At 44.0% G+C, this 11,955-nt stretch overlaps 2 protein-coding genes across 2 annotated transcripts; one reads left to right on the plus strand and one right to left on the minus strand.

Moving 5' to 3' along the window:
• The first annotated feature begins 1,528 nt into the window (after positions 1–1,528).
• On the plus strand, positions 1,529–3,270 carry LOC103642141 (ethylene-responsive transcription factor ERF003). Its single transcript, XM_008665447.3, has 2 exons — positions 1,529–2,335; positions 2,560–3,270. Exons 1-2 carry the CDS (start codon positions 2,256–2,258, stop codon positions 2,996–2,998), a joined length of 519 nt encoding a protein of 172 aa, XP_008663669.1. The 5' UTR covers positions 1,529–2,255; the 3' UTR covers positions 2,999–3,270.
• A 337-nt stretch (positions 3,271–3,607) lies between these two features.
• On the minus strand, positions 3,608–10,841 carry LOC100275558 (uncharacterized). The gene is made up of 11 exons (NM_001374074.1): positions 10,445–10,841; positions 9,452–9,551; positions 8,624–8,984; positions 8,387–8,524; positions 7,295–7,499; positions 7,063–7,139; positions 6,526–6,607; positions 6,347–6,383; positions 5,454–5,545; positions 4,282–4,357; positions 3,608–4,190 (listed from the first exon to the last, which is right to left on the minus strand). The coding sequence occupies exons 1-11, from the start codon at positions 10,743–10,745 to the stop codon at positions 3,920–3,922; spliced, it is 1,740 nt and encodes a 579-aa protein (NP_001361003.1). The 5' UTR covers positions 10,746–10,841; the 3' UTR covers positions 3,608–3,919.
• Between the last annotated feature and the right edge of the window lie 1,114 nt (positions 10,842–11,955).

An 11,955-nucleotide genomic window follows, 5' to 3' on the forward strand; every position in this document is an offset into this window, starting at 1 on the left:
AAAGGAAAGTGTAGCCCTGATCCAAAGAGTGGTGACAAAGTACCCGTGCTTTGTGAGCTCGCTCGACTTTGTTAGCTCACCTCGGCCCCTTCCAATTTTTTTCATGAGCTGAGCTAATATATCAGTTCGGTTTGTTAACACAAGCTAACTCTCATTACCTCGAACGAGCAACCATTTATCAGCAAAACAAAGTCTACACTTGTGTTGCATGAACTAATAAGTGATAATCTGTGTTAAATTGGTGTTGAATTGACGTGGTATATGAAACTGTGAATATTATTACACTTTTCTAGTGTTAAATTGGTCTAGAGTTAACTAGTAATTAATTGTATATATACAATGTTTTTGTTGTGCCTCATTAGCTAAACGAGTTAGCTTGATCCCGTAAACTAGCCGACCCAAGCTAATTCTCTCCCTCGTTTCCTTAACGAGCCGAGCCATCTTGTAAACATAGAGTTTGAATTGCATATATCTTATTAACCGATTCAGTTTCCTTAACGAGCTGAGCCATCTACCATGTAACTATTGTCCCTCCTTAAGATATAAAAGGAGGGACAAGGGAACCTCTGTTGAGGGGAAGATACAACAACAAATCCACAACACACAACACTTACGAAATTATCTCACATCAAGAGCACAATCTCATATTCCCATGGCATACCTCGTAGATTCACTATCGAACAAATCTTCGATAATCAACGTGTCATGTAGGGGAGCGAAATGATTAATCAAATGTTGATGGTATCTGTCGGAGAGTAAACTCCAACCTGGTACAACTCAGGCTCGAATCCAATTCAGACTATTATCCCAATCTCATCCTCAACTTCAACTTAGATTCAGATTGCAATGGTCTACTAGAGGATCGGTTCGTGTTCATGGCATGTGTATTAATGTAAACGTTATCGGTAACCGCCAGAATTTAATGTCGTCGATAGCGTTTAGTTTCTTTTGCTTGGAGACATATCTGGTGTACATAGAAGACTGGTGTACATGGTGCACATATTAAATTATCACCACTCATTTTAGATATAACGTCTCTAGTTGATTATTCAATTTACAAATAACACCTTCCACCACTACACATCACCACGTTGAAGGGTGTCCTTAGTAAAAAGTACCAAACAACTAGAAACGTTAGATCTAAAATGAGTGGTGATGATTTAATATGTGCACCATGTACACCAATGTTCCATGTGCACCAGATATGTTGTCCTTTTGCTTAGCCTTTCCTCGCCTATATAAGGGTGTCACCCCTCCTTCTGAACACACACACTCATAACTCGGGTAATACATGATTGTCTAAGACCTTCAGATTATTTTATTTCATTATTATATATAATTAATCAAGTTCGACCAAATACCCATTATTGTAGCTAGCTAGCTATAGGGAATTAGGGATAAAATTTCGGTAGTTGCCGCCACGGACGCTATCATGTTAAGACATATTTTGTGTGAAGATGTTGTCTAGCTAGTAAATCTAGCACCAAAAAAAAAAGATACAGCTTTGCTGCTAGATAGTGTATTCCGACAATAAAAAATCCACGGATTACAGCGTGCTTAAGCAGCAAATGCCAACGCAACCTAGCTTTTATTCTCGTTACGTCTTTGAGCAACTTTTGGCGCAATGCAATGTGCAACCCCCATGGTTGATGGGGTATCGTCCGGAATGTGGATCAGGGTTCGCCACATCCGTCGTCGTCGTCCCATATGACTGACTGTTCATGATAATATAATGTGGATCGTTCATGTGTGTTGCTTCACTGCTAGCTAGCGCGCTTGTGCTGTCGTCCTCGATCGATCGCCACCTTGTGTTTGTATCCACCGTGCATGGGAGATCAATGCCAGGTGGCTCTAAGATGGTACTATATGGATGCTAGCTAGTAGCTAGTAAGCATGTGTCTGCGCGAGGAGCTGGGCAATGCAACAGCATCTATATATCTCCAGCAGGAGCTAGCTATGTGATTTGTGATCTCATCTATATATGATCTATCTATATGGCTGAGCTGCAGCCTGCAGTGCAAATTAAAGCAGTAGCTAGCTAGCATCTATCCATCCCGTGCAGTCCACCCTGACCCGGCCCCTTGGCCGCAGTATATAAAGCGGCCGGCACCTGAAGCGTCTCTTGCTATCAAGTGGGGCTGAGGGAGTGTCCACCACCGAACCGAACAGAGAGAGGGAGAGAGAGAGAGAGAGAGAGAGAGCATCGGTCGGGCACTAGCTAGCTAGGGAGACAGCGGAGCAGAGTGGCCATCGCCATGCCGAAGCTGCAGAGGTTCAGGGGAGTGAGGCAGAGGCACTGGGGCTCCTGGGTCTCCGAGATCCGCCACCCACTCCTGTAAAGTTCTTTGTCACTCATGCCATGCATGTTCAGTTCAGACTTCAGACAATATATATATATACATAGGGAATAGTAGCTTTGTTTCTTGTAGGAACTTTTGCGCGAGCTAGCTATAGCAGCAGCAGTAGGCTATACTCCCTGGTGGTGCCAGCAGTTTGAAGCCGGCCTGAACGCGCTTTTGTGCTATTTGCTGCGTTGTCTGTGGGCGGGCGACGGTGCAGGAAGACGAGGATCTGGCTGGGCACGTACGAGACGGCGGAGGACGCGGCGCGGGCGTACGACGAGGCGGCGCGGCTGATGAGCGGGCCCTCGGCGCGCACCAACTTCCCCCTGAGCCTGAGCGGCGGCGGCGGCACCCTCTCCCCGACGCTGCGCGCGAAGCTGGAGAAATGCTGCACGGCGCTGGCGCAAGAGCCGCAGCACGGCGCGGACGTGTCGCGGGCGGGTGGGGGTCGGGACGACGACAGTAGTAGCCGCGGCGCCCCACGCCCGGACGCCGGCGCCGTGAAAGTCGACCCCGACGCCGACGGCGAGGATCAGTACATCGAGGAGATGATCAGGGAGCTCACCTACTACGGCCCCGTGGAGATACAGCACCACCCGTCCGCGTCCTCCGGCGCCGCCGCCGCCGCCGCCTGCTCGAGCTCAGCGATTAGCTGACTGACTGACGTTCGGCTGGCGGCTAGTCGGTGCAGTCGTGCCGTCGCCATCTACAGCGTTTGTTTTTGCTAAGCAGGCACATTTCCTGTTCCTGGGGTGGGATTCGGATTGGGCGTGTACAGAGCTGGAAGGGGACCAAAGGATCTTTCGGGATAAGGGCTCTTGATTTGGTGCATGATGTTCTGGGCCTTGTCGTTTACCTCCTTTGGTATCCCAGCGTTAGCCTCTTTCCGTTCCATCGCAAATCTGCGAGACTTCCGGTTCATCCTGCATTGACATGACGTGACATCCATCGCGGGCTGCCAACTTCGGTCCTTCCTCCGTCAGAACCCAACGCACTGTCGCTTCCATTCTTCCATCGTCTATAGAAACAGGAGCAGCAACGACAGGCATAGATAGAAAGCACGACATGTGTAATACAAGCACAAAAAAAAAGACTCATCAGCAGCGTATTAATCGTATAAAAAAAGAAAAATAAAGCAGCTCCAGCTCATGTAAGCACAACACAGAAAGGCCCCATGGCACAAAACAAAGGGTCAGGGTCCACCATACAGAGGAACAGCTCTGTCCCTGGACCTGGATTCACTACACAACACGTACCTGATGGCTACAACAACACTTGCTAGCTGTGCGCTGCAATACAATACAACCAACAAACTGTCTCCTTCCAACTGCACAAACTACCCAAAGCTAGATCACCGAGACACAAATCAAGCAGCTACTGGTCCTAATGATCAACTCTAACCAGGGCATGTGGTCATTACAAGCCCTACGATAATACAACATGGATACAGGCTGATGCGCAGTGCATCGTACGTGGAAACGACCAGTCGGCGCTAGCTCTAGTTAACCTAGGGATCATGTTGCCCTTCTGGGCCGTCAACATATATTAGTACACAACAATGTAGCGCAGCAATGCCCCTACGTCGCTCTTCCTCTTGTTGCGCTTCGCAACACCCTCTTCTGTCCTCGTGGAACAACCTTGGATTTCGATGCTCTCGAGGCTCCCTTAGCCGGTTGTTCTGGTTTCGTACCTGGGCCATTCTCAGCAGAATCAACATCTATAACAGCAGCTGCAGACCCAATTAACTCGGTACTCGCGGGTGGCATAGCACTGCTCGAGTTAGTGTAGCTAGGATAATCATTTCCCGAAGATTCTAGCCCTGAGTTGGCATTTGGTTGATCCAAAACACTGCATTGTCAAGGGAACTTGGTTACACAAATGCGAATTCCAAACAAAGAAAAGGTGAGACAAAAAAAAGAATCTGCAAAGTTGTGGTTACCCGTTGACTAATGATTTCTTGGTCGACCCATTCATTTTGCTCTGGGTTGGGGGAGCTGCGTCATTTGGTATGGATTCTGGAAAAGTTTGCAGACAACCAGTAAGCCATGATAAGCACAATACCCCCTCTTCCAAAATATAGTAGAGATTTAATGAGATAAAATAACCGCTTGGATTCTGCTTCTGCTGTAGTACTTTTGAGAATTCATACCAAAGATTATTTACTAACCAAAAGATGGCACTCTTTAATTAACAAAAACAAGCAGCCTCCATAAACATTGAATACGTCATACATATAGTCTATGGCGGTATAGTCACACATTATAAAAAGAACGGCCTATTATATGGTTTATACCAATGTTTAAGCTTACACCAAATCTCAAGCGGCGTAATGCCTCAATGTTTTTTTATCAAAAAGCCTCAGTGGTTGCAAAACCCCATATAAACATGGAACAAGGAGTTGCATTCTTTTTTCAACATAAGTCGCCCCAAGTGCACGGGCGTGTGTGTAGTGGCAATTCAATTGAAGCCAGGATTTACTGGCTAACAACAGCAATTATGTCCTTCCTGAGCCTTCCAACGGTTCCCAGCTTTCAACTGGATAATCTAAGTAGACTACTGTACTTCCGACCAATAAGAGGGCGTTTGGCAGAGCTCCCACAGCTCCAATCCCAGCGAAAATCACTCCCACGTAGCCAAACGGTAAAAAGGTAAACTGATCCATGGTGTGAGTGTAGTGAATCTAGTCTCCATTTGTACTAGAGTGTGGGAGCAAAAAAAACCTGCTTCCCATCGCTCTCAGCCAGCTTCCCACTCTCCAACCCTGAAGAATCACTTCACACACTATTTGCCAAACAATTTTCGCCAGATAGATTCACTTCTACTAGATAATCATTTGGAACCACTCCATCGAAGAATCAACTCTCAGAGCTAGAGAATCATAGAGTGGAGCTATACAAAACGAGCCCTAAAAGTTACTGCAGCTCGACAACCAGCAGACCAGTTTGGCAAATTTTCGATGGCTGATACATCAGTTCATTAGAGAATTTGATGCGAGCTCAGAGTCTAGACAAAACCAAGCTGATTTTACCCCACAAAAAATATGAGTAGACTAAAAGACAAACTAGAATCCAGATTTGTGTGATTGTATCAGCAAGAAATATCCCTAAATACCTGAAGCTGAGTTGACATGTGTTTCCCCTATATGCGGTTCTGAAGTGAGAGCTTTACCATCTGCACTATGGCCAGTAGTATCCTTAGTAATTCTGAGACACGAAACATGAGAAATTCAAGGAATAAATGACACTGTTAGTTTGCAATAGACAAACCAAAACAAGTATAAAATAATCCAGAACAATGATATGAATATCTAAAGCTATCAATTCCTATCATGGAACTGAGGATTACACGACTTCACGAATGCAAAACTTTCCAATATGAAGAACAGTAAAAGAGTGGTATTAGTAGCAGATTTTTGGTGTTGGTGTGTGTGTTTGTAAGGCTATCTCCAGCAGCTTACCCATCACATACCCATATTCAAACTTCACTCTACGAATAATGCAGTCTACAATGCAAAACAGTGTTTTGGTTGACCATATGGGTAAATTGTTGGACACGGTCTAAGGGATCTTCCCCTTTTTTCTTCATAATATTATGATACACAGCTCTCCAGCGTGTTCGAGAAAAAAAAGTAAAAGAGTGATACAATGTGACTGACAGTGACATCGACCATGTACTCACACGGTCACATCAGCATCATCAATTAGGTTAATTACTGCACAACTTTTGCAAAAAGTTATCATGTGTTTAAGCTTTAAAGCTGGAATTAGATCCTACATAGAGAAACATTTATGCAGAACCAAAGTACTAAACCAGTTTCTTAAATAAGTTCAGGAAGTGACTGTGTGGAATTTACAGCTCAACATATATTACTTAATCAGTAAGTTTATAACAGATTGTGCTGGTGAAATTTAATTAACCACTAACCACAAATAAGCTTGTACTGATGGTGTAATTGCAGCAAAAACTGAATTAAACAGCAAGAATTTTCTTATGCAAAAACTGACCCTGTGGAAGACACATCATTACCCTCTGCAACTTTATCTGCACATATATCACAATAGAATATTTTAGAACATGATATTCACAAATTCTATAATCAATATCCAGGGTTAAAAACTGGGTAGAATATCATGAGATAACCAGGGTGAGATGAGTCAAGGGCAACTGGGTAAGGAGATTTTACCAGGGATAATTTCAGATGCAGCTTGGTATTCTTGGGGTGCATTCTCATTATTCTTTGCAAGGTCCACAGGCTCAGTAATACCCTTAGGATAACAAAAATGTGCTGATAAATAAAAAATAATATTTGTGAAACAAGCTACAGAAAAAGTTTTTTAGGACACATCACACATCATTGAATAATGATTTTTTCTGCATTCACGTCCTCATTGCCAACAAACAGAGACAAGTAGATTTTATGCTACAAACTGAGAGAAGTAAAATACAGGCAGAGGAAACATAAGTGATGATGTATTGTGTTAATAGGATCAGCTAGGGGCAACAATTTAGTGCACAATGTATTAAAAAGGTTGGTATGCACATTGGCACGAATTTATTCTTTTTTGGAAGATTAAGGCATAATGTGCTCTATCAATAAATGTATAAGCCACTTGCTATATAAATAGTGTTGTTATTGACCACAAAGTACTGAGCCATATCAAACTCAGTCAAATATACAAGTAATGCAACAAACATACAACAAAAATCTTGAACAACTCACATCAGTTCTATCTTCAGTTGGTGTAATAAGTAAGGAGCATCTACCGAGTGGTTCTGTTGCTGCAACTTTCTCAGAGCCTGTAGCCAATATGCAACAGATTAGTTTTTCACAGTAAAAGAGTGCAGCTAAATAAAATAAAATGAAGCATCAGTAGAAAATAATAAATATCAAAGTATGCGCCCTGAGTGAATTTAGAGTCTAAAAAGTGTTCATAAGTGCAAACAAAATTCACCATTATGAGTTTTGGTAGGATCTCCAACTTTCTCATCGGTGCCCAATGAGAATATGGAAGTGTCATTCTCAAATAATCTGGAATTGGAACCATAATTCCATAATTTAGAAGCAACAGCAGAATCTCCAGATGATCCAATGCGAGCTATTCGTGATTCCTCCAATTTTGTCCAAAAGCTGGAAAGGTAGTCCTCCTTTGTAGTTACCTTTACAAGGTAAAATACTTGGTTAGAAGTGAATATGCAAGCATAAGTGAGGCATCATTTAACCAGACACGTGTCAAGCATGATAGTGATTAAGAAAAGGAAAGCCTAAATCGAGTAACACACCGTTTTCCTGCCATGGTAACATGAATTTTGTTTTTACAAACTTCAGCCGGTTTTCCGACTCTTAGAAATGTTGTGAATTTATACAGTTCACATACAACGTAGTAATTTCATGGTATACATTTAAGGCAATTGAAAGTGAACAGTAGCAGCTCAATCACATCTCATTCAGGACCTCTGAATACAGATCAATATAACAATTCATCAGGTCATATAAAGTTGTGAAGTTCATCAGTCTTAGAACAGCTCTAGTTTGAGCAAAAACCTATCTGTGAGCTGTGAAAACAGCAGTTTACACATTGTAGCATTTTACTGCTATGTGTTAGCTAAAATCAACACCCAAACATGAGACGAACCAAGAGGGTAAAATAACCCAGGAGCTAATTGCAAGAGTGCTATGAGAGAGAGGTGGGCAGAGCAAAATTGTTTTATATTTCATGTACGGGGCCATCAAAATGATGTCCACACAGGTCAACAAACTGCCATGGATCGAACTTTACATTCTCAAATCAATTTTACACTGGAACTGCCCTTATAAGAGAGTAACATTTTGTAAAACTAAGAATCTCACATTTCACAGATGATCAAAATATTGCCAACAAGCCTAGGGTGTACAAAAGTACGCGATGCCAAATTCCATGGTTTTAAAGCGGTATGGCGAGACAAGGCGTTGGACTGCCGCCTGGACGCCTAGGCGTGGCGATGCCTTTAAAACAGTGCCAAATTCCAATCAGTGACCTTGACCCAGCATAAATTTCTTTTATTACCTTTGTTGACGAGATAGAGTATTTGGAGGGTGATGTGTCAAACTTTTGATGGCCTAAGAATGGGGATTGCCAAGGAGGTAATGACCGCATGTATGATTTCGCCAAATCAACTGGAGAACCCTTGTCAGAGTCATCACGCTGCATTAGATGGCAATACATAAAAGGGTAAGAAACAATTTATCCAACCATAACCAGCAGTGAGTTCAGCAATCACCAAAAAGCAATATTTATACTCACAGAACTAAATATATCTGTATTTAATGTGCATGATCCATTGTCTTCAGGTTTTACGCCCAGTCCCTGCCTTTTCTCTTCCAACCATTTTTTTGCTTCCCTAACTGCTGCAGTGCATAGCTGAGGTGATGCTTGGAGTGGAAAGCCTGGAGAAGAATGACCAGGTCTCATTCTCATACTAGAGAATGGGACCGATTCAGTGAAATTCCTATCACGGCTCAAGGAGCGGCATGTTCCTGTGAAGTCATGTGCAATGCCTGCATTCCTACTTGGGATTTCTTCTTGCTTTCCATACTCATGGGTTTCAGGAGTAGAATCTCTAACTCTTGATTTTATTAGCTCTACCATCCTATCACATTCATCCCTGCAAAAAGAAAAACACTAATTGTTCCAAGGGGTAGTGCTAAAGATATCACTAATAAATCAGGTTTGAAATACTGATGGATCTACCAAGCATAAAAACCAGAACACTGTCAACAAATAGCATCTAGAGCAGTTACATTAGATAAGGGTAAGGTAGCATAACATGTGTAATGATTTACAGTGCAAGTTTTTTTTAACCTTGAGGTATTTATGGGTAGCATCTACATTATCAGCTGTAGGATGAGTATGACTTTTGAAGTTTGTCCATTGCAATCCATTGCACAGTATACACAACAAGGGTTACAAGAACTTGACCTTAATGAGTCTAAGGATGCACCATCAACAGATTTGAAGAAATATCAATAGAATGAATTATTTTAGTGCCACACTTAATTGTGGTAGGTTGTCCAGAAAAAATGACATTATACATGTTAGCCCACATATAAAATGACAATAGCAATGCGGTACCTTGAGAATGTTTCCTTCATAACCATTTGCTCAATAGCAAGTTTTGACTCGCTATAAGGAACTATTTCCCCGTGAATATCATGAATATCTTCATTTTCATCTGAGTGTGAACAGCATATATAGCGATGTGAGGACACAATTAACAGTCAGCAGTACATGGAAGGCGATGATACAGAGAGCAACTGAGCAAGGTCTATTATTAAATAAATGAGTCTGTAATAAGGTGTCATAATTAATAATTATGATGGTACCAAGCCTAAAAGAAAGTCCGACATTACTAAGATCATTAATACTCCCTTTTGCTTATTGGCTGAAAAGATTGTCCAACATTACTTAGATGACTGAGATCCTCTAACCACTTCACTGGAAAAAAAATACAGGAGCCACGGAAATTCTATACTGAAGAATCTTTAGAAAAAATCACACAATTTCCATCCAAGTACTTGAAGCTCCCAAATTATGTTCTCTCTAGAAAAAAGAAATATATATATATTTTTTTAAAAAAAGTAAGACCCCACTCCACTTATCCTGAAATTCAAGGTGTAATTAGCATGGTGCCAGGTCATTGAATTTATGACTTCAATTCTGATTGCTGACACATATTGGCCGATGTCATACATAGTTATGTACCATATGGTTTGGACTAAAAAAAAATATAGTAGCTCGGCATTTCATATCAATCCACGTCCACGCTTGCCCCCAGTGGCATCTGCGGAAATTCTACTTACTTAAGTAAAATTCAATGTGCAATTCATACGTCCAAACCCACCATGTAGCCAACTGTGACACCGAATTAGCTAAGATTCGAAATCTCCTGTCCTAATTTGAGCAGGTCAAGACGAAACCCTAGCCCGTGAAGCCGAAGGCAGAGCAGCAACTCGTGCAGAGTACTCGAAACTACAAAAGCACAGTCAGAGAGCCAAGTGGCTCACTGAACAGAACGACGGAGCGAGAGGGCGAGAGCGCGGACGAGAGAAAGAAACGAGAAATTACTCAAGTCGATGCCCTCTTCGTATACGTCGTCGTCCTCCTCCTCCACCTCCCCGTCCTCCCCCGAGCCGGTCTCCTCGGGCGAAGAGGACAGCAAAACGGAAGAAATGGCCCTCTTCGCTCCGGAGACGAAGCCGGAGAGCCAGCCGTGGCTAGTCCCCGTCGCCGCGCCCGGCTCCGCCGGCGACGCCGCCGCCTCCTCCGGCGACAGGCGCCGGCGCTTGGCCCTCCCTCCGCCGGATCTATCGTCCTCGCCGTCGTACTCCGGCGATCGCCGGCGGCGAGCCCCGAAGAGGGACGCCATGGGAGGGGCGGAGGGATGGGGGGGAGGAGGAGCAAGCAGCGTGAGCGTGAGCGTGAGGCGACGAAGGATTCGAAACGGAAGCGTGAGGCGATTTTGGGAGGGGCGCCAAGAACTGCTACGGCCACTGGGTTTTAGCGGGAGCGTGCCGGTGATACTTCCGGTGACAAGTGGGACCGATGCCTTTACTTGCATTTCTGGAGCCCACCGACAGAGGGCGGTTAGGTCAGACCGTTGCCTTGTTCGGGTGACGTGGAAGTAAAAACGGACAAACCCTGCGGACGACGGGCTTGCCGCTTGCCTGTGAACCGCTCTTTCAACCACCAATATCAGTCGACAGTCGACACAAACTGTTAGAATGAGGAATGGGACCCACTCTGTTTTATGTTTTATCTAGGGCCCAGATGTCTGTTCCTGTGTGGTGCGACAACAGAGTATGTGGACATTTTTCTGGTAACCTCCAGTTCCGGTGTCCGGATAGGAGCCGCTCGTTCGATGACAAGTGGGTTCGGGGTTTGTAGTGTGGATAAGCTTGTGGCCCGCATGCATAGGCATAGGGCTTGTTGCTGAATTGCGTCTCACGTGAGGTGGGTGAATGAATGAATGTCTTTTTCTCGTGGGAAGAGTGGCGGCTGGGAAAATGTGTCGCCGTACACCGCGCATTCACTGCTGCTGGTGCCGACTTTTTTACTCGCTTTTTTTTCCCTCAAAATGTCACATTTTACATCTACGGTGAATTATTACTCTGTTTAGACTTTATCTATCGGCGTCGTGACCATAAGTGTTGTGGGTTCGTGGCACTCGGCCCAGTCCCGTGAATGTAACAAGAAGTTTGCGCATAAATGTTTGCAATGGGGCTTGGCCCATGAATGAGTATGAGTAGTACGAAATACTCCGAGGTACATGCGCTCATGCGCACATAGATAGAATGGAAACAAAGATTATGCACTCAACATTTTTTCCAAGCCCCCCATTTCCGTGATTGCCAATTACTCCCCCAGCGCGAAGGAAGAGGCATTGAGAGCTGATTTGGTGACCCGGGATCCCGGAAGGATCGGAAGGGATTGAGTGGGAAATTAGTTTATTTCCTCCTCAATCCCCTCTAATCCTCCCGGATCCTCTTGTCATCAAATCAACCATGAAGATGTCGGAGAGGCCGGTGCCGGTCTTGAAGGTAACCTTCTCCGGGGAGGCCTCGGGGACGTACACCTCC

The sequence above is a fragment of the Zea mays genome, chromosome 10 (assembly GCF_902167145.1).
Source record: "Zea mays cultivar B73 chromosome 10, Zm-B73-REFERENCE-NAM-5.0, whole genome shotgun sequence".
In the NCBI taxonomy this organism is placed as follows: domain Eukaryota; kingdom Viridiplantae; phylum Streptophyta; class Magnoliopsida; order Poales; family Poaceae; genus Zea; species Zea mays.

Coding starts and splice junctions, on each gene's coding strand:
- LOC103642141 (XM_008665447.3), top strand. CDS start 2,256: ATGCCGAAGCTGCAGAGGTTCAGGGGAGTGAGGCAGAGGCACTGGGGC. Junction 2,336..2,559: donor GAGATCCGCCACCCACTCCT/GTAAAGTTCTTT, acceptor GCGACGGTGCAG/GAAGACGAGGATCTGGCTGG.
- LOC100275558 (NM_001374074.1), bottom strand. CDS start 10,745: ATGGCGTCCCTCTTCGGGGCTCGCCGCCGGCGATCGCCGGAGTACGAC. Junction 8,985..9,451: donor ATGAAGGAAACATTCTCAAG/GTACCGCATTGC, acceptor TTCTTTTTGCAG/GGATGAATGTGATAGGATGG. Junction 4,191..4,281: donor AAGAAATCATTAGTCAACGG/GTAACCACAACT, acceptor TTGACAATGCAG/TGTTTTGGATCAACCAAATG.